Raw genomic sequence first — 21,004 nt, 5'->3', positions numbered from 1 at the left:
ACTAGTGTTTCCATACTCGGCCTGCTTCATCTCCCAAGAGGATGATGGAAAGGTCAAAATTGGAGGCAGATCACATTAGACACTATCATTTATTTGACATAACCTCTTAATAATGGGTCATAGGTTCATTTGATTAGGAACAATGCAGTCAGAAGACAAACAGTGTAGAAGTGGTCCCCTTATCATGGAATAGATACTAAGCATCTGAAATTTTAGACAGTGGGAAAATTTGCTGCTCAGAGTCACAGGGTAGCTTATGCAATGTTGTATAATATGCAATGCATATTAATGTATAATGCATTACAATATCAATGTATAATATGCATTGCATATTATACAATATGCAATGGTATAGCAATTTTAAGTGAGAAAATGTGTGGGAAGATTAAAGTCTCATGACAGTGTTAGAATACTAACAAATATACACTGCACTCATTTTACATAAAGTAACAGGAACAACACATTATAAACACAAATACTTGATTCTCTGCTGTATTATTGGCATTTATCTTGACCTTTCAAAATGATCTTTCAAAAACAAGTACCTCGTTTTGATGGGTGTTGGATATTCAACAGCTCTTAATTAAGTGCCTCAAAAGCAGACTTTAAAACTTGTGTTCTAAAGTATATTGAATTAGGCTCCACAAGACCAGTTTTTGGCACCTGTTCTTGAAATGAGGGGAGGGGGAAAAAAGGCACACTGAACCAAGATTATGCATTATTTTCCAGGAATTCAGCAATTTCTTGGAGAGATTAAATTTACTGCAGCTTTGAAATAACAGGGTTGCTGCACATTCTGAATGGTTGAGTGTCTCTGCAGGACTGGATAACAACTAGCACAGGGGTCTCAGGGGATTTTATTGTAGTTAACCCATCCTCCTGTTCTGTTCCTGCTTTTACATGCAAAAGAAAATGTTTGTGCTTAATACAATATTTATAGCTATAAGTAATAGTCAGTTCCTTTCTGGTTTTACTGTACCAGCATGTACAAGGAATACATAAAACTAAATATATTATTGCTACTGCTTTGCAAGATGTTGTGTATATTGTAAAGCTGGCTCTCTAATAGAAGGCAGCTAAAGACCTCTGCACTTAAATCTGCCAAAGCTGATACAGCAATCACAAACATGTGTTGTTACACTTCTTGTGGCTCATCTCCACATGGTGCAGCTGTTGTGTTGGCTAAGGAAAATGCAGGCCCAAGGGAAACAAATTTAATTCAGCTGGGGTGACTTCCACTAAAAAAAGGGTTTTAAGGAGAACAGGTGTCTTACAGTAAGGGGGATTGTTTGAGAGGTTTTCCCCAAACTTGCTTTGCTTCTAGGAAATTGATTCTAAAGTGGTGTGTCTGTGATACTAATTTCTTGCAGTCTAGTTTTTAAATAATATCCTTCAGAAATAAAATGGATTCCAGAAATTCTATTTTTGTTTGTCTTAGTCTTAAGACAGGAAGGCTAACATAGGACCTTAGAGCGTGAGTTAGGAGCTGGAGGGAGTCACATCGCTGTGATTTGGATTCCTCGGCCTTAAGAAGGTTTAATCAATGGAACAACGGCCCATGTAAGTCACCAGCTGACACCCCTAGAGCCGTGCTGGTTTATACCTACATATCTATTGTTCTAAGCTTCATTTTTTTACTACAGTTGCTTAAATAAATCTTCCTTCTAAATATGTTCTTATTTACTCAAAATAAATAAGCTAAGCTATACTATGTAGTCTAATAAAACAGTATTAAGTGTATGACTTCTTTAATTCTTTTCCAGAAAGGCATTTACCTTGTGTACTATGACACCTTCTCTAGTGCTGTCATGCATTCTTGCCTCTCAGCTTCCTGCATCCTCTGGTATATCAGAGTGGAAAGTGACTGACGCTCAGCGGCTGACTCAGCAGCCTTCCCGCTGTGGTCAGTAGCAGATCCCACAGCGCTGAGACAGCGGGATCCCTGGAAGCTGGGAAACACTGTTTTCCCAGCAGGCTCTCAGGAGGTCTCTCTCTGTTGGCGCTGACAGAACCAGCCCTTCAGACAGACGTTGCAGCAGCCAGCAGATCTTTCTCCTCCTGTTGTCAGTCCTCTTTCCAAAGTAAGGTTACTCCAAAGGGTCATCACTTGTTGTGTAGGTGTCTTCATACTGCGGTTTGCTCCTTTGGGCCTGTTTCTTTTCTATCTCCCACCAGGTCAGAATTCCTCCTCCTCCTTGGGGAAACAAGTCCAAATGAGGGATGATTTTTCCACACAGAACCCATCCTTACAGAACTGGTCCTCCTATAGGATCTATAGGAGCTGTTCTAGGCTCTTCCTTCTCAGGTCAGAACTAAAAAATGTTATGATGGCAAACTTCTGTTTTTCTTTTTGCAAGGTTAAGCTTGTTAGCTCTTACGTCAATTTTCATTGCTACATGTTGTGTCCTCAGATTGTCTTAGACAGACCTTGGTCGGTTTTTTAGGCTTCTTCTCAAGTTTCTAAATTGGAGACCTAGTACTCCTACTGAATTCCTCCTTTTGAATAAAATCCAGAACTCACCGATGTCAGTAGCAAAATTCGTGAGATTTTTGTCCTGTGTGTATGTCTGCCCATAAAGACCTGCAACAAATCTTTTGTTTTTGCAGACTTCCCCTTACCAAGGGAAAGAAAATTGTTCTGCCCTTGCCACTTTTCTCAGCAGGACATGTGACAAAGCCCCTAAGTCTCACTGATGGCAGGAACTGCCACGGCCATGCCTGATGTCAAAAGCCAGGAGCAGATGGCCTTGGACTACACCCTGCCAGTGAGGAAAAAAAAGGATCCCAATTAACAAAATAACGAGAACCAACCGTAGAATGAAACCTGCGTTCACAGTGAAGCCATCATGGGGACGCTCCCTCTTTACTGTGTGTATGTACAACCAGTATCTTTTCCAAACACTGAAAAAAAAAAATTATTATTTGTACAGTGAGATTAACTCAGCAGAGTGTCCAAGTGTCACCCAAGGAAGCCAGTTAGTGATATCTGAATTTAAGAGTAACCTCTTGCTTTTCATGGCATTGGAGTATGTGCTTATCAGAGAAGTTTTATGTTTGAGGTTCAGGGAGAAGGTGATGGCCATCTCCTCTGAATGCTTTCAGATGACTGATTTTCAGAATGCTGCTGGCATTCTTCCAGCCAGAGGCCTGGCCATTAGATAAGCTTAACATTATGGTGGCCATTTGCAAAACAGATGAGAGCAGAAATAGCAAGAGGAAATGAGAAACCTAAGAAACCTGCTGGAACTCTCTGCAAATAAAGATCCAACATTGGAAGGAGAAGTCTTATATCCTTCCACTGAAAGAAAAACTGGTGAGCATAAGTTTTCAGCTGCTAAAACTATAACCGCTGTCCCAAGGGAGATAAAAGCACCAGCCAAAGAAAGGCCACTGCAAGTGCCAGCCTCAAGAAATCTAGGAAACATTACACTTGCTTCCTTTGTGAGAGTCTGCACAAAGGTTTTTAGGTATTGCCAGATAGGATCCATTTGCTTCTGCTTTCAGGTTGTTTTTTTAATGATGAAGCCTATGGCCATCCTGGCTAAGAATCCTGTTTAATACTCCCTCCTTTGCCAGTATTTAAATTGTGCCACACGGCATTGGAGCATTACACTACCAAAAGATTTGACAGGCACCATTTGGCAGATCCTGTGGTGGCCATTAACATCACCCTTGCAGCTGCCTCTTTCCCCTCTCTGCCAGAAATTACTGTTTCTGGAAGCGACTTGGCAAAAGGGACCGTACCTGTAGTTCAGCAGTTCTAGTTCAGTCAGATGCCGTAAGTCAAACTTGCAAGCAGGTATAGCTGGGGGCCATTCATTTTTGTTGTTCTTTTAGTAGCTGAAGTCTGCTTTGCACTGGCACTTGGAAGTGTTGTGAGCAGCGATCCTTGGTTACCACGTTTTCACTATCAGGGTTTCGCATGGCAATGGAACTGATGTGTTGGAAACAGGAATGGGGCTCCCTCCACTGATAATTTCCTGGCAGAGGGAAAATATTAAGTCATCTTTTTTTAATCAAATAGTCTCACCTGAGTAAATATTCTAGCAATTCCAGTTTTTAATTTTATTATCATAGTCTGTTGCTCAAGCTGTGTTTTCTGACTGTGCAGCAATAACAGTGCTATGAGCACATGAAGATTTTTCAAACTGGCATTGTATTCGGTTCCTTTTACATTTCCACACATAATCTGCATAACATTATTAAATCTTTCCTGTACATTATTTAGCCGTTGGGATCAAATGAAATCATACATAACTGGAACTCTTTGGGCTTTGACAGATGTCCTCTGGCAGGTTTTTTGCAGCGGTTTAAGTTGTTACTGCTCTCAGCTATTTTCTTGGCCTTTTGCTGGAATGGGACATGTCTCAGCTGCTCTGGTGGAAAACACTAACCTCTTAGCTTTTAAAAAAGATAAAAGCGGGTTTGAGTTACTGCGCTGGACTTTGAATGGAAATGGCTGAAGCAAAGGTACGGTCTTTTTCACCAGCTCGCCTACAGGAAGAGTAACATGCGGGGGTCAGCGTGGAGAACTCATTTGCAAGCTCGTGGAGGAATATTTGCAGCATCTTGCCTCTGGTCCATCTTTCATGAGAGAGCACAGGGAAGCTGGGTGCTCTCTTAAAACAGTGAAGGTCATCATAAAAACACTTTTGGGAGCTCTTTTTTGTAAGCATATAGATTCTTCTGAAACTGATCTGCTTTGTGGGCTGTCTCCTGCTGTGGGTCATGAAGTCATCCTAAGTAACATGGTACCTAGACAGTGCAGAGTTTGTTTCCTTTCATCTGTACACCTGCAGAAGGCTTTTTATGTGTGGGAGAGCTTTTTCTGCCTTGTGTATTTTGTAAATAACCTCTTTGCTAAAAAGAACACTAGGCTTATGATCTCTGCCTAAGTTACCACACTATCTACAGATTGGGCTGAATAAAAATAGTCATCCCAGCATCCCTCATTTGTTTTTTAAAACCTCTGTATCAACCATTTAATATGGCAAAAACCTCACACCATCACATTTTAATGAGCTCAGGCGGTTTTGAACAACTGAGCATTTAAATCTGTGAATAAAGTTAAGAATGTGTCAGGGACTTCAAGAAGCGTACTTTCATTTTAAGAAACCACAGCTGCAACAATAAGATGGAAATTTGACACACACTAGGTTGAAGGTGGCAAGGATTAAAGGTATGGAATTAGAAAAAAAAAAACTTGTGCTGTTGAACAGAATACAGGACATAAATCAATGACTAACTTTGGCTAAGCTTTGCCTTATGGAAGTATGCAGCATTGCAACTTCGCAGTTATCAGTATTTGTCATCTTGAGTATCAGTACACATGCCAGATGCAAAAGAGGGGCCCAGAGTGAATATGGGGGATGAGGAAAAGAAAATTAATAATTTCAGTGACAATGTACACTATTTTGATGTGAAACAGAACTTCTGTAATATTTCAAGGGACTTATATATATATATATATATATGGACAAAAGCTGTTGGAAATAAGCCTTTGATTTCAAAAAGTGGCTGATTAAAAAGAATACTGATAAGAATTAAGACGAGAACAGCTGGAACTTTGATTGCAGTTATGTTTTCTTCTGGATGTTTATTTCTAGACTACTTCTGCAGCTGCTTTTATCTACTCCTTAGAAGTTCTTTCAGATTTGAGGAACCATTAGCTGTAAAAGTAAACATTAGCTCTGGTCTGGTTTTATATATCTTCTTGAAACCATTGAAGGGGAAAAAAGATAACATTAGACTAATGCTGAACTAGATCAGACTTAAGTGATGCTTTGAACAACCTTTTAGCTTTTCAGGCTCCACCTGCAACTCTAACAGAAAGTCGAGTATTTCTAATATTCTTCTTAACCAAGCACATAGGAATTAAAATACTCATTCTGAAAAACTTAAATTCATGTCTCACTGTCGTTCAAAAGACAAAATGCTTTCAAGTGTGCCTCCACTATCTAGGTACAGGGATGGTCCTTAAAACCAGTTCTGCTGCCTTTCAGTATCTGTCATCTATAAATATTATGCTTTGAATAAAACAGATCTGCAATTCCGACTCCGCTTCACTCTGTTTTGTTAATGTAGTTGTTTAAGTTCTTTAATAACTTTGGTTTGTATTTGCTTAAGAGCTGTCTGCTTGGAGACTGGAGAAAGGTCGGGGTTAACCCTGCTTAACCTTAGCTAATGACCTTTATCGGTGGTCTTTTCAGATCTCAGGAGTGTCAGTGTTGCTGCTGTGGCCACCGACTGACTCTCATACCAGCTCCCACTGAAATAAACACACTGTTATATTTACCTGACACTTCTTCCCAATAGAAATTCTTACCACACCACACTGGTCAAAGCCCTCCAGCCAAAATCATGGAGACTTCTCTATTTTCAGGTTTTGTAGATAGTTCAAGGAAAAGATACATTTTGTTCAAGAATCCTTTCAGGTGGCTTCATGAGTCTTCTTGTGGGGCCTTTCTTGGATCCAGAATATATTTTTTCACTTACTATAATTATCTTTGATTTCTCTGTCCTGAGCATTTCTGTTAATGATGAAGGCTTCCTCACAACTCTCCGTAGGCACTGTCCTAGGCTCCCTGAAAGCCTCTAGTCTTGCAGACACCGTTGATCCTTGCTCCCATCACAGCCGGGATGACTGTCATTCCAAAGCATTCCTTGTCCCAGGGTCACCCTTCCACGCACACCCCGCCTCCCAAAACAGCAGAGTGCTGTTCCACACAGGTGGGTCCATCCAGCAGTTCAGAGACAGGCAGCCTGACAACAACAGTGAAATCCAAAAGCTTCTGGTTGCATTTAACAGTCAGTAATCATCAGGACAAATGAAGTGGGAAAGGGGAATACGTATTACATGTGAAACATTGTAGTGTGGCTGACAGTATCTCCTTCCCCTCTTCACTGATCTGAAAAGCTGAGAATAAGAGGCCTTGAGGCAGTTCTGTTTCTGCTGCAGTGTAACATCCTCAGCTTTCAGCACTTCTCTGGTGTTAAAATGAGTTCTGGTGCCGAAATGAATTGGATTTGTATTTTTTTTGGAAACAGTTCCCAAAGGGGTGTTCCAAAGAATAGCATAATGAACTAACAGTTTTCACCAGCCTATCATGGGTGAGCAGGTCAAATAAATGAAATGATTAGCACAAACAAGGCAGATCTGCAATAATTGTTGATAGTCCTTTTGAGATGGACGTCTAGTATGGACAGAACAGGGGAAACATCCATTTTCTAGTTTTCATCCTACCATTTACCAGCCTGTGTAGGTCTCTCAGATACTTCTGAGGGGCCTGTGAAAAGGAACTAGGGAGAGCAAGTGGCATGCCAGTCCTCTGAGCAGGGACCTGTATCAGCACGGGAACAGAAAGCAGAAGTCCATGAACACAGGAGGTGGAAATCCACTGCTGGGTCTCAACTCAAGATTCATCCTGGTTTTACATGCGTTCTGTCTGTCGCTGGCTCACGATACCCAGAGACCAGAGACTGTCTGCCATGACGGACTGGGTGCACGTGTTGCCATCTGAAGGGCTCGGTGGGATCAGAAGGGAAGGGAAGGGGAAGGGAGATCGAAGAGTATTCTTTACCAAAAAGTCTTCTGACTGGTCCCTGCCCAACTCAGATACATTCTTGAACTGATCTGTTCCTGTTCCCAGCTGTTTCTTTGATGTACAACCTTTCTGTACTCCAGAATGATCTTGCCCTGATCTTTCTCCACAGTGGCTGTGGAGAGTTCATGGGGGAAAGGGGCTCTTTTTCCCATGCTGCAAGTTAGATCCAAGCTGTTCTGCTCTGAAAAATCTCCCAAGTGTATCTGTCAGCATCACACACACAAACTTTGTATTGGAGCAGCCGTCCTTCCACCCGACAGGATGGTGCTCACAGTGGTGCTGTGAAGTGGCAGCAGGAGAAGTGAGGGGAACACCAGCATTTAAGGCAGAAACAAGGTGGTCATCGCAGATGACTGGGTGCCAACAACTTAACTCACGGAAAAGGACATGAAAGCAGGCACCATGAAAAATCTTGCCTAGAATGGTAACTGCTCTTGGGTTTTTTATAAGCTTTTATTCATTTATTTATTTTTATGACACAATTAGAAAATAATGGCCCTGATTCAGGAGGTCTTTTAAACCAGCAGTAAAACACACAATCAGCAGGTGACTTTGACACATAAAGAAACTGAAGCACCTGCTTAGGTACTGTCCTGGGTAGCAATGAACTTAAGCATGTGAGTTTTCAAATGCCTTACCATGGTAAGTTTTCCCTTGATTTCCTTGTGTTTCAGGAATCTTCAATAGCTTCGCTTTAAAAGATCCTGATTTCATTAAAAAGCATAGAGTTTCATCAGTGAGGATTGTCTGTACTTTCTAGGGGTGCGTCTGCCCGGGAACAACTGGTACTTTTCCGTAATATCCATTATTGTCCTTTTCTTTGAATTAGATGCCACAAACAACTGAAAAAACATGCAGAGATTAATACAGACATTGTGCACATCTGTAAATGATGATTTGCATATGCTTGCACCATGCTTGTAATGCTCTGAAAATATCTGAAATGCTCTGCAGTATCCTGGTTTATAACATATCCTTCACCACAGTTTACACATCGAGAATGCATGCTGAAAACAGGAAACACACATGCAGAGGGTAGGTAAAAGGGGATTACAGTGTACATATATTCAACAGAATAGTCCCAGTTTAAGAGTATCACAAGCATCAGGCTTGCATAAACAAATCAGTGCTTAACCCACAGATGTATGTAATGACCATATGGATTCTGCATGTTTACAACTGGAAAAAACCCTCTGAGCTTTTCTATTGTTTGCTGACTTTCACCCTACAGTATTAATTTTATTTACAAAAAACAAGTTATTTGCTGGGATACAGAAAGTTCTTAAAAAGAAAAGGAGTTATTTAATATACACCACAGGACAAGATGTATGGGCCCTGCTCTCTGCTGCCTTGGAGTTCTCACGTCCTAGGTGAGTTACGAGGCATGTGACCAAGTGTACAACTGCATTTCTTAAACCAATTTATTGCTTTCATACAATATTTCTCTTAGATTTCCCCTCTAACAGTTGGCTCAGAGATTACAAACTTCACGATCCTTCCAGCCCGAGGCAGCTGCAGAACTTCATCAGTGCCTGAAGCCCCCCTTTCCCTGGGAGCCAAGCCCATGAACCCGTGGCCATGCAGCAGGCAGGCGGCCCCCAAGCCCCGCCGCCCTCCACCTTGCGGGCTGTTATTTGGCACGTTCACCAAGCGAGGTAAAATGCCACCACCCGAGAGTAAGCAACGCTTGCCAGGCCGGGGACCCTCTGCAGTCCCTAGGCTCCAGGGGCGCGGCAAGGTATGGAGCGATAAGCAAGGGGCCCACTCGCGTGTGACGGCTGTCTGTGCTCCCAGCTGTGGCTGTAGGCAAGAGCCCTGCTCAGTGTTTCAGCCCTGACGGCAGGAAAGACTTTAGCCAAATGGTTTAAAACCAAACTATAATAAAGTACGGCACGTTGTATTTCTTTGTCTTGACAACTGCTCGTTTCAGGCACCACAAAACCATCTCGTTGCTGATGGCGGAGGAAGGAATGCTTTAAGCTAGAAGAGTGCGTTTATCGAACGCTTTTCTTCTTCCCCGAGGAGCTCAGCAGGCAGCAGGCTGGGGTGAGCGGGAGTAAGCTGCGGGTTTGGGCTGTGCTGGGCTCGCCTCGGGGCAGGGCACCCACACTCCCGGCAGGCGACTGATATCCCCGTCCGCAGGGCCGGGGCAGAGCGTCCCCTCCGGCTGTGCCAGCCCCTGTGCCTTGGCTCCACGGAGACCCCCGGGGCCGCCCCGGCTCTCCTGGGCTCGGGGCCCGCCGTCGGGGCAAGGCGGCAGCCTCGCAGCGGGCGGCGTCCTCGGCCCGGTCCCCGCGGTGCTGGCGGCCGCCCCCGCATGCTCCCGCGCCCCATCCGCACCGTGCCATTGCGCCGCGGCGCAGCGCGCAGGCTCCGCGGGACGAGGGGTGACCACCGCCGGGCACATGGCAGCGCTGGCCTCGGCCGAGGCCGCTTTGGCGCTTCTCCCGGTGTGCCCGTCAGGCGGGCGGTCACCCGACGGGAGCGGGGAGCCGGGGCACGGCGGCTGCTGAAAAGCAACACTCCCCCCCACCCCGGGGCCTCGGTGCTCCCCAGCGAGGGGAGGGCGAGGAGGAGGCACCCGTCGGGCGGGCGGCGCTGGCAGTGCCCGTCGGGGGGGCGGCGGGGCGGCTCGCCCCGCTCCCTGCTGCCCGGGGGCAGCCCCGCAGCCGGGGACCGCGGGCACGGGCGGCGGGCGAGGCGGAGCGGGGGTTGCGCGCCTGTGCGAGACGCGGGAGAGGTGCAGCCCGCTGAGGTCGTTGTGTGCTTAATTGCTTTCTTCTTTTGTGGCAATTAATCGCGGGGAGGTTTTACGGGGACCTGAGTCTGGGGGGAGGGAGTGGAAAGGGAGACGCTGAGCGGGAGCCGCATCGGCGGTGTCCCCCGCAGCCTCCGCGCCTCCGGCCGTCTCTGCCTGTTCGTGAAACCTTGGCGTTTCCTGACGGGTGCATTAAAACAAAACAAAAAAATCCCACCCTAATAAATCTGAGTGAAATAGGCAGTGATTTAGTCACCGAGAAACACCACCGGAATCAGATGCCAGATCGACGGGCGGTCACCGTTTTCCTGTTAAATAATAATAATTAATAATAATAATAATCATAATAATCATCATCATAATAATAATAATAATAATAATAATAATAATAATAATAATAAAAACGATTAAGCCAGCCCTCGGTGCGCGTGTAGCCCGAGCCGTCGGCAGCACCGGCCTGGCCGGGCGGCGGGCGGCAGCCCGGGGGTGGCACCGGCCGGCAGGTGCGCTCGGTGCCGGGCGGCACCTCTGCCCTGCGCGCCCCGGCAGCGCTCCCCGAGCCAGCGGCCGTCGGGAGCCGTCGGGGCGCCTCCCTAACCAAGGTGCGGGGGTGCCCTGCACCGGAGGCCATGCTCCCGGCCCTTTCCCTCGGCGTGGCCCCTGGCATGAGCCGGAGCCGGCCCGGGTACCCCCGCGGGTCGGTGCTGCAGCAACACCCGGACGCGCCGACTCCGCTTCCGGCCGCCCCTTCTCCCTCCGGCGCCGGCTGCGGGCGCACCCCCGGGGCTCCCACCGAAGGTTTTGCCCCATTCATTTGAGCGGGGATGAGTCGCCCAGCGACCGCAGCCGCCCGCTGCTACCAGCGGCGGTTTGCTGAGGTCTGAGCCGCTTCGCGCCCGCACCGCGCACCGCAGCCGCGCCGGGCGCTCCGCGGCGGGGCCCGCCGCACCCCCTCCCCTCCCCGGGTGCGCTCCGTGCTCAGGACGGGGCGGGTGGTCAACGTTTGCCCCAGGCTGCGCTGCCAGCGGAGGATCTACTTTAATCAGTTCCTCTCAGCGAAAGCAAACACGGCCTATCTCCCTGCTGCCCTGGACGGAGTCCAGCGCTCCGGATACTTTGGGTTGTTGGGGTTTGGGTGGTCGCGGGTTTTTTTTGGGGGGGAGGGGACGGGGGGAGCGGGGGAAGGCTGAGATGACCGCGGCGGTGTGGGCACCGTCGGGACGCGCGGATGGGAGCCGGCGGCGCGGAGCACCCGTGGGCGGAGAGCGCCGCTGCCGCCCCCCTCTCCTGGGGGCACCGCCTCCCCCTCTCCCGGGCGGTGCGGGCAGTGCTGCGCGCCGGGGGCCGCGGGCGCGGGACAGGAGCGGGCCGGAGCCGGTGCCGGCGGCTGGCCGAGCGGGCAGGGCGCCGCGTCGACCTCCAGGGGGCGCTGCAGCACCGTGGGCCGCCGCCGCCGCCCGATGCGGGGCTCCGGGGCCCCCCCTCCCCGCCCCGCCGGGCCGCCCGGCAGTGCCCCGCGGCCGTCCGGGGCACAGCGGGGCCATGGGGTCTGCCCGGGCGGGGGGAAGGCCCGCGGGGGCGGGAGGGGCCCGCCCGGGGTGGACGTGGAAACGTGACGCGGAAGTGCGGGGCTCCGGCGGGACGCAGCGGCCTGTGCCCCCCGTGGTGTCACCCTTGCCCGACGGGTGCCCGCTGCGGCGGAGTCCCCCGACGTCCGAGGGACCCCGAGCTCTGGCGGAGGCGGAGGCGTCGGGCAGAGCGTCGGTGCCGGAGGGTCTCGCTGCCAGCTCTCGCCGCGCACCTGCTGGCCGGGCCGGGCCGGGCCGGGCCGGGCCGGGCCGGGCGGCGGCGCCCCGGGGTCACCGGGCGCTCCCTGCCTCCGCAGACGTGCTGGGCTGTCGCCGCGCCGCCAGTTAGCGGGAAGAAGGCGGCTTTCCCCGCTCTCGGTGTAGCCGAAAAGTACCACGAGTGGCCGGGGAGCGAACAGCCCGGGCAGCGGCTCTGCACCGCTCCGTGTCCCGGCTTCCCCCGTCCCCGCTCCCCAGTTCCCTCCGCTTTGAGGCTTTTTCGTTGCCTGGTCGTTTGGGGGAGGTTGCTGTCGTTTGGGTTTTTTTGTTAGCTGAGTTTGATTGTGGGCCGGTTTTTCTTTGTTATTGTTATTTTTTTTCCCCTAGCAAGTGCAGCTTATTTTTCCTCGATGTAAAGGGCAAGAAATGACCGTTCTCCCCAAACAACCTCCCTCCGATCCTTGTGTCTGGGGGGTAGTCCCTGGTATCCCCAAGCCAGCAGTGGGGGACGGAAAATGCTGCTGTAAAGTCCCCTTTCCACTTCGTTCTTGAAGCAAGCGGCCTCGCTCGGGAAAGCAAAACAACGAGGGCATGGGGGTCCCTCCCCCTCGCAGTGCCGGAGCCCCCCAGCCCTCGCCCCGCGCAGGCTCCCGCGGCCGCCCGCACCCACCGCGCACCCTGTCCGCGGGAATGGCTCCTTCTCCCGCAACTGTGACCCTCGATGTCCTCACTGCCCAGCAGACGACATACTATTTATTTAGGGCGACTGGGATTTAAATAAGGCGTTTTCGAAGCGGGACTTTATCAAAAGAAATGAAAAAGAGCCCGACCGCCAGCCTGGGCTGCGCTGCCCTGCGAGGAACGCAGCCAGACCTTCCTCTGCCGACTCCTATTCCCCTTCTTTGATTAATTTTTTTTCCTCCTGTATACTAAAAGGAAAAAAAAAATCCCAATGCAGCCGTCACTTGCGTCCTCTTCTCTTCCGCGGGCTCGAATTAGCCGGCACAGACTCTACAGTGAAAAATTTTCAAAGCTGTTTTTAAATGCCATTTCTTCCGTCATCTTTGTATACTTCTCAAAGCCTACCTCCAATCTGCAGTCCAGATTATACAATAAGTTCCCCGTACATGATTTAAGTAACGCACAGAACAAGATAATGTTACAGATAAAAATTCAACCCAAATTCGCCGTCTGCAGCCAACAGTATTGCAGCTAACGACGAAACCGAACACAGTGCTTCAATCGAGAAATTCGAAGAGGGTCTCAGAGGCCCCATTTAGCAGCAAATTCCCCGGTAATAAATCGAAACTGCTTTCGAAACTATTTGTCTGTTCCAGGTAGAGATTTTGTGCTTAGTCACCGCGCATGGGGACACCTCGGCGCAGGTTGTCCTTCTGAATCTGCCTAAATAGCAGCTGAAGGGCAGAGCCGAATCGCTGAAGCGTCGGTCCATAGGGCGACCCGACGCGGCGGCCGCGGAGCCATTTGGACGTGAGCGTCACCTGCACCTACAGGTCCCCTCGGAGACGTGGGCGGCAACAGAACCCCCACGCCCTGGGTCTGGGGGTGTTATTTTAGGTATTCAAGCAAGTCGCGCCGCCTGTGTCACCCTGGCTGGGGCACGGCGGGCGGTGCGGCGCGGGGGGCGCGCAAATCCCCGCGGCCGCGGCCGGCAGCGGGGCGGGGGGCGCCGGGCTGCGCTCGGGGGGAGAAGTCACCTTAGGTGACGCGGGGGACGGGACGGGACACGACAAGCGGGGGGCGTCCTGCCCCTTTAAAACCCAGTTGCTACCCAAACACAAGTAAACAGTGGGGCCGGCGCGGCGGGGCGGGCCGGGGCCGGGGGCGGTCCCGTCCCGTCGGGGCGGAGCGGCGCGGCCCCGAGCGCGGGGCTGTGCGCGCCGCGGGGTGGGCCGGCGGCGGCGGCGGGCGGGCGGGGACAGCGCTCCACGCCACTCACCGCTGAAATGTGATGGACCGGGCAGGGGGCGGCTCAGACTCGCGCCGAGCCTCGCCGGGGTCGAAGGCGGGAGGCTGCGGGCGGGTGGCGGCGGTCTATGCCGGGGCGCCGGGACCGCCGCAGCCAGAGCTCCCAGCCGCCGCCCAGCCCTCCGCAACATGCCGGCCGCCGCCGGGCCCCGGCCCCGCTGAGCACCCCCGCTGTGGATCTAATGTCTCCGTGAAGGTGCCGCGGCCGCCGCCTCGGCTGTGCCCAGGGAGGAGCAGCCGGCTGCGGTAGGTAAGTGGCTCCCCCGGCCCGCCCTGCCCGCTGCCGTCGGCGGGAGCGGGGCGGCGGGGCCGCGGCCGGGCCCCGGGCGGGGGAGCGTCCCCTCGGCGGGCAGCGCGGGGCCTCCGGCGTTACTTTCAGTTTGCAGCTCCGCGGCGGTGGGGGTGCAGGTTCCCCCCGCACTCCGCGGGCGCGTTGATGCGGGGCCAGGCGGCAGGGGCCCCCGGAGCGCGCGGTCGATGTCCCGCACGCCGAGTCCCCCGCGGGGGGGGGGGGCGCTCCGTGCGTGGGCGCCGGGGCTGACCCCGGAGAAAGTCATCGCTCCGTGGAAACACCTGGCTGCGCGGGCAGCGGCGGCCGCGGCCGGCAGGGAGCGGAGGGGCCCCGGGGCCCACCCGCTCCCCGGGAACGGCGGCAGCGCCCTCGGGGCACGGCCGCGGCCCCGGCCCCGCCGCGGGAGGAAGGGGAGCGGCGGCCGGGCCCGCAGCTCGGCGGCAAGCAGGTAGAGAGGGGTGTACCGCCGAGGCACCGGGCTTAATTTAATTAAGCGCTCTGAATGGAAGGGGAAAAGGAAGTGCCAAGGTTTAAGTAACATCCGTTTTTGGTTGACTTTCCCCCCCCCCCCCCCCCGCACCTTGCTATAAGTAGCCTTAAAATCATGCACGAAAGCACCTTCTGGCCCCTTTTTGGTAGGATTTAATAGAGTTGCCTCCTAGTACAAATAGGAACGGGTGTACCGTGGTTAAGACGACAGCGTAGTTTGAAGTGTCTGCGTTAAAATAATGGATTTCGTGTTCGGAATAGTTTTTCGGACTTGGTTCTTTGACACGAAAACGAGCGCCGCGCAATGCCATCCGCACACGGAGCCACCGAAGGCGGCTGTACAAGACGGAGCCGTGCCCCACCGAAACGCTGCGCCCGCCCCGGCCGTGGCTCGCAGCCGGGGGCTCCCGAGCCCCGGCGCAGCCAGCCGGGATGGGGGCAGGAGCCGCGGCAGTAGCCCGCGAAAAGAGATTGTATTGCCTCTGGGTCGGTTCCTGGCGGAAAACGAATAGGAACTCACACTACGACATCTTTAAAAATAACTCTCTATATAAAATCACCGTGTCCTCCCACCCCCGAAATAAAAAAAAAAAATTAAAAAAAAAAAGGTCGCTATAGATAATAGGCGGTATCGATAACGCTGTCCCCGGTCTCGATACAATCGCAAATGGGAAAATCTGGGCAGCAGCGGAGGAAACCCCGGGGAGCCGCGATTCAGGAAAACGAAAACAGGGGTGGGTAGCGCCGCAATTCACACCCAGCTGCGTTGCCGTATTTTTTACCCGGAGGGCCAATTCGGTGCAGTGCCACAAACGGGGACGAACGCTATTTTTGGAAAAATATCGAAAAGTCTCTTGCCGGCCAGAGGCTGCAGGGCGCCAGCGGAGCGGCCCGGGCCGTGTGGCGGCGGTGAGGGCGGCGGGCGGCGGCGGCCCGGAGGGGCAGGGACGCCGCTCCCGGGGCGCTGCTCTGCGCTCCGAGTTCCCTTTATTTTGGTGGTTGCTTTGGCTGTTTTGTTTTAGGACCTTTGGAGGAGGGAGGGGGGGGGGGGGGTGAGAAGGGTTCTTGTTTATTTTGGAAGCTACACATTACCAGCCCCTCTACCTAAATCCCGGGAGGTGCTCGGCACCCTCGGCCCTACCTCTTGTTTACAGGCCCGGAGAGACCCCGGCGCTTGCTTTCGCCGCTTTCCTGGGTCATGGCAGCCGCCCGGCTACTGGAAGTGAGACCCCCACCCCCGAAAACAAGGGGAAAATAAAGGAGAGGGCAGGGGCTTGCCCCCCGCGCCGGTGCCCCCTGCCCCGCGGGAGGGGAGCGTCGCTCCGGGGGCGCCGAGGGGTCCCCGCGGGCGGCGGGAGAAGCGGGGCCCGGCGGTTGCGGTTGAATGGGTTGAGCGAAACCCTCTGACAGTCACACACCGCTCATTAGCTCACGGCCCCGCCGCTCCGGCTGAGCTCCCGGCCGGGGCACGGCGGAGGGGGTGCGAGGAGCTCGGCCGGACGGCTCCGTCCCGCCGGGGCTGCGCTCGTCCTTCCCGGCCCTGCGGGACGGAGGGAGCCGGCCGCGGGGCGAGCGCCGTGCCGGGCTGCCGGGCAGCCCTGGGCGGGCCAGGGAGGCCTCCCTGCGGGCCGGCCGCTTCCTCGCCGCTGGTGGGATCGCTGCGGCGCGGGGGGCTGGGTGGGAGGTGTGCGTGCGGGGCAGGAGCTGCCTCTCGCTCCCTCGGTTATCTTGATAAATGAGTTGTTGAAGGAAGAAAAATAAGCAGCCGAGCTGGGATAAACGCGGGGCTTATTGCCCCCCCCCCCCCCCCCTTCCCACCCCGCCGCCCCCCGGGCCTGCCTCGGCTCTCCGTGAGCACCCTGCTCCTGCCCGGGGAGGCCTCAGCCAGGAGGGGTCGGGGTCGGGGCCTCCGCGCCCGCGGGAGGCCGGGCGGAGGGTGGGAGCGACGCCGGGGGCCAGGGCGGCGCGGGGGGCCGCAGGGAGGCGGCCCTGGGGGTCCCCGCTGTGGGCGCTGCGGGGGGACGGTGGCGGGGAACGGAGCGGCCCGGGCTCCGTTCCTGGTGTGTTTTTCCACGATTCGTTTAATTTGAATCCGCGGCACCTTCGGTTTGCTCGGCGCTGCGTTTTCTCCTTTTTGTTTTAATTCGAGGTGTGTGTTTCTGGGAGCGATACTTTGTAGGGTTTTTCACGCTTTAGCTTCTCCGGTCGAAGCGATCGCGCCGGTGGGCCGGTGGCGGCCGCGCCGGAGCAGGGGAGCCGGGGCTGCGGCGGGGCGCTGGGGCCGCGGCGACGCCGCGCACCGGAGCAGTGCCTGGCCCTCCCTGGCTCCGCCGCTGCGCTCGCCTCGGCTAAGGGGAACCACGCTGCTCTCAGTAAAAGCCTTTTCCCCCTTCTTTCTCCCTCCTTCCTTCCTAGGATTTTCTCCCCGTCTCGAAAGCCCAGCAGAGGCACCGGCTGTGCCGCCGGCCTGCGCCCGCCCCGGGAAGATGGGAAGCAAGGCTCTGCCAGCCCCCATCCCGCTGCACCCATCCCTGCAACTCACCAACTACTCCTTCCTCCAGGCTGTGAACACCTTCCCCGCAGCTGTGGACCAGTTGCAAGGTCTGTACGGACTCAGCGCCGTGCAAACCATGCACATGAACCACTGGACATTGGGCTACCCCAATGTGCATGAAATCACGCGCTCCACGATCACGGAGATGGCGGCCGCCCAGGGCTTGGTGGACTCCCGCTTCCCTTTCCCCGCGCTCCCCTTCGCCACGCACCTCTTCCACCCCAAGCAAGGGGCCATCGCCCACGTCCTCCCAGCCTTGCACAAGGACAGGCCCCGCTTTGACTTTGCCAACCTGGCCGTGGCCGCCACGCAGGAGGACCCTCCCAAGGTGGGGGAGCTCGCCAAGCTGAGCCCCGGACTGGCCTCGCCCCTGTCGGGCATCAGCAAGCTGTCCCCGGACAGGAAGCCCTCCCGCGGCCGCCTGCCCTCCAAGACGAAAAAGGAGTTCATCTGCAAGTTCTGCGGCAGGCACTTCACCAAGTCCTACAACCTCCTCATCCACGAGCGGACCCACACGGACGAGCGGCCCTACACCTGCGACATCTGCCACAAGGCTTTCCGGAGGCAGGACCACCTGCGGGACCACCGGTGAGGGACCACCGCGACCGGGGCCGTGCCGCGGGGAGCTGGGCTGGGAGGGAGGAGCCGCGGGGTGGGAGGGGGGGGGGTGAGGCTGAGCCGCTCCGGGCCGAGCCGGGAGGGCAGCAGGAGGAACCCCCCCGCTCCGGCTCTGGAGGGACCCGGGCACCCAAAGCTTGCGTCCCGCGTGGGACGGGCACCCGCGGGGGGGGGCAGGGGTGAAGCCCCCGGGGTTGTTATGCTTCCGAAGCGCGGCCTGGGGGGTGCGGGGGGGAGGACGGGGCACAGCTGGGCGCCCCCCCGCTCGCCCCCCTCCACCTCCGCACCCGCGGCCGGTGCCAGGCGGAGGGTCCGCGCTGCTTTCGGGGGAGAGCGGGCTTGGCTCCGGCCGGCGGAGCACATGCTGTCCCGATCTGTCACCGGAGAGTGCCATCACGCCTCGATAGGAATTATTGCGAATGTTTTGAACGGATAGAGGAGTTTCACCATGAACAGAATTGAGGGTGGGGTGGGGGGAGCGGGTCCTGAGGGGGGCGTTTGGGGGGGAGCCGGGCCTGGGGGAGCAGGTCCCGGTGGTGGGTGCTCCCCGCGCATCCGGCAGCGCTGCTCACACCTCGGGTTGCCTTCCAGGTACATCCATTCCAAAGAGAAACCCTTCAAGTGCCAGGAGTGCGGGAAGGGCTTCTGCCAGTCCAGGACCCTGGCGGTCCACAAAACCCTACACATGCAGGTGAGCCCGGCGCTCCCCGGCCTCCTCCACGCGTGTGCCGCCGCCGTGGGGCAGGGGCGGCGGCTGCCGGGGGCACGGGGCTCCGCTACGGAGCCGAGCGAGAGGGCTCCGGCACTTGACGGCTCGGTGCTTCCCCGGGGGGCGGGAGGCGGCCGGCGGTTATCTCAACGGCCGCGGGAGACCCGCGGAAAAAACGGCGGCCGCGGGCGACGGGCTTAAAGCCGTCGGGGACGCGGTTGGCGGCGGGCAGCGAGGCCCGGGTTTGGTTTTGCCCACGCCGCTGCTTCGAGGCGTTTTTCGTTGGGGGCTCCAGCCCTGCCTCGGCGGCGGCAGGCACGGTGCGGAGCGGAGCGCCCTGCTCGCCCGCCGGCCCCGCCGCGCAGCCGGTCGGGCAGCGGGAGCCCCGGAGCGGGAGGGCGGTGCGGCGGCCGCTTTCCGTGCGCCCCAGGAGCGCCAAGTGCCACGGAGCGAGAATAGAAAATAAGGCTTTTGGGGCAGGACAGGGCGAGGGAGGCGGTCTGCCGTCCGCCCGGGGCTGCTGTCGTTCGTGTCCAACCCCGATATTTCAAGTTGTGCGTTGCGATAAGAAAAAAGTGCAGTGATACGGTAAACCAGGTAGTTTGTGAAGGATTAATCCTTTGCTTGCTTCAAATCTGAACAGGAATCTCCACACAAATGTCCCACATGTGGAAGAACCTTTAATCAAAGAAGTAATCTGAAAACTCACCTTCTTACCCATACAGACATCAAGCCCTACAACTGTGAGCAGTGCGGCAAAGTGTTCAGGCGAAACTGTGATCTACGGCGGCACAGTCTAACTCACACCCCGCGGCAGGACTTCTAGAGCAGCCAGGGACCCGCGCCCGCTCCGGCAGCTCCAACTTGCCCATTTTACTCAAGGACTGTATTGTAGGAACTCATGACACGCACACACACACAGACACGGAGACACACGCAGACTCGGGGCCAAGCTTTCCTACCACATGTCTGCGAAACTCGTTTAGAGAGTGTGGACTGCAGGATCGGGCCCCTCTCCAACCCACACCCAGGCGTAAAGCTCATCTTGTAGATACTCGCGGCTCATTTTAGAGCTCTGTACAGAATGTGGTTTTCTTCGTTTGTTTGTTTTGTATCGTCGTGTCAGATGCACATCGATAACAAATGGGGGAGGCAAAGTATCTCTTAAAAGTGTATTTCAAAATAAATCCTTTCTTTTTTTCCAAATACCTCTTGCCTTGTTGTATTATTCTCTGAACACTTGGGCTTTCTTTTTCCTGCTGTGTCAATGCGGTGGTAAAGCATATTGAATAAATTTCCTAGCCGGGTAATTGTACTGTCACAACAATTTTGGTGATCGCTTTTGTTTGGTCTGTTTCGCTGTCGCTGTTGTGTTATCTATTGTTAAGTAAAATGAAAGTGCCGTATTTGAGAGTTTATAGCTCTATTACTTAATAGTATGAATGTCTAAATATTAACTTCTGTACTTTTTATTTTCCAGAACGATTATTTTTTTTAAGAAGAGAAAGAAAGAAATACTTGCAAATAAACACATCTTAGGAAATAATGCATAGAGCCGTTCTTACGCCAAAGCGGCTTATTAGTAACTTATTTGTAATCTGCCCATATATTGTAAAAGTCATCCCTCTCGCGGAGATTGCAGCAGGCAGCCTCCTGCCAGTAGACTTTGGACACGGGCAATTCAGCCCGCGTAGACAGGGACTTTATCCTGCAGAAGACGATTCTTTCCCGACAGCTCTGGACGCAAACGGCGAGGCGCAAATACCGCCCCCCGCCCCGGGGCTCATCCGCGGCCCCTGCGGGCCCCTCGCAGAGCGGTGGCGCGGGCAGCGGGGACCCCCCCCCACGGCCCCCTCCGTCCGCGCTGCCCAGCGAAGGTCGCTCCCGGAGAGGGGGACAGACAGAGGAGGGCCGAGGAGAGGAGCTGTTTTCCCCTCCCGGGACACCCTCACCCCACTGTGGGGGCCTTCCTGCTCCCTCCTTCCCTCGCCACCTCTGTCAGCCCTCAGCCCTTCCCCGTCGGGATGACCTGGTGGCCCGGCAGCCGGTGCTGCGTGGTCAGTGCCTGCACCCGGTATGCAGGCTAACAGGGTGGTGGCACCGACCCCTGGGCTCCCCTCCCTTGCCACCCTTATGAGCCACTCACCAGTGCCTCTGGTCCCCTCTGGGAAGGCCTGGTGCCAGTGCTGAGGCATTTTCCCCTC

The 21,004-nt window shown here is 54.7% G+C and overlaps 1 protein-coding gene across 2 annotated transcripts; it reads left to right on the top strand.

The window, feature by feature from the left end:
• The first annotated feature begins 14,106 nt into the window (after positions 1–14,106).
• OSR2 (odd-skipped related transciption factor 2) lies at positions 14,107–20,272 on the top strand. Of its 2 annotated transcripts, none has more exons than XM_055799748.1 (4): positions 14,107–14,388; positions 17,335–18,061; positions 18,683–18,782; positions 19,526–20,272. In XM_055799748.1, the coding sequence occupies exons 2-4, from the start codon at positions 17,406–17,408 to the stop codon at positions 19,598–19,600; spliced, it is 831 nt and encodes a 276-aa protein (XP_055655723.1). In that variant the 5' UTR covers positions 14,107–14,388; positions 17,335–17,405; the 3' UTR covers positions 19,601–20,272. The 2 variants fall into 2 exon arrangements, with proteins under 2 accessions (XP_055655723.1, XP_055655721.1); XM_055799746.1 differs by having other exon boundaries at positions 19,444–20,272.
• Positions 20,273–21,004: the final 732 nt, after the last annotated feature.

Source organism: Falco peregrinus, chromosome 3 (genome assembly GCF_023634155.1).
Source record: "Falco peregrinus isolate bFalPer1 chromosome 3, bFalPer1.pri, whole genome shotgun sequence".
Taxonomy (NCBI): Eukaryota; Metazoa; Chordata; class Aves; order Falconiformes; family Falconidae; genus Falco; species Falco peregrinus.
The sequence above is the reverse complement of the archived record's forward strand: the minus strand, read 5'-3'. Positions and strand labels throughout refer to the sequence as shown.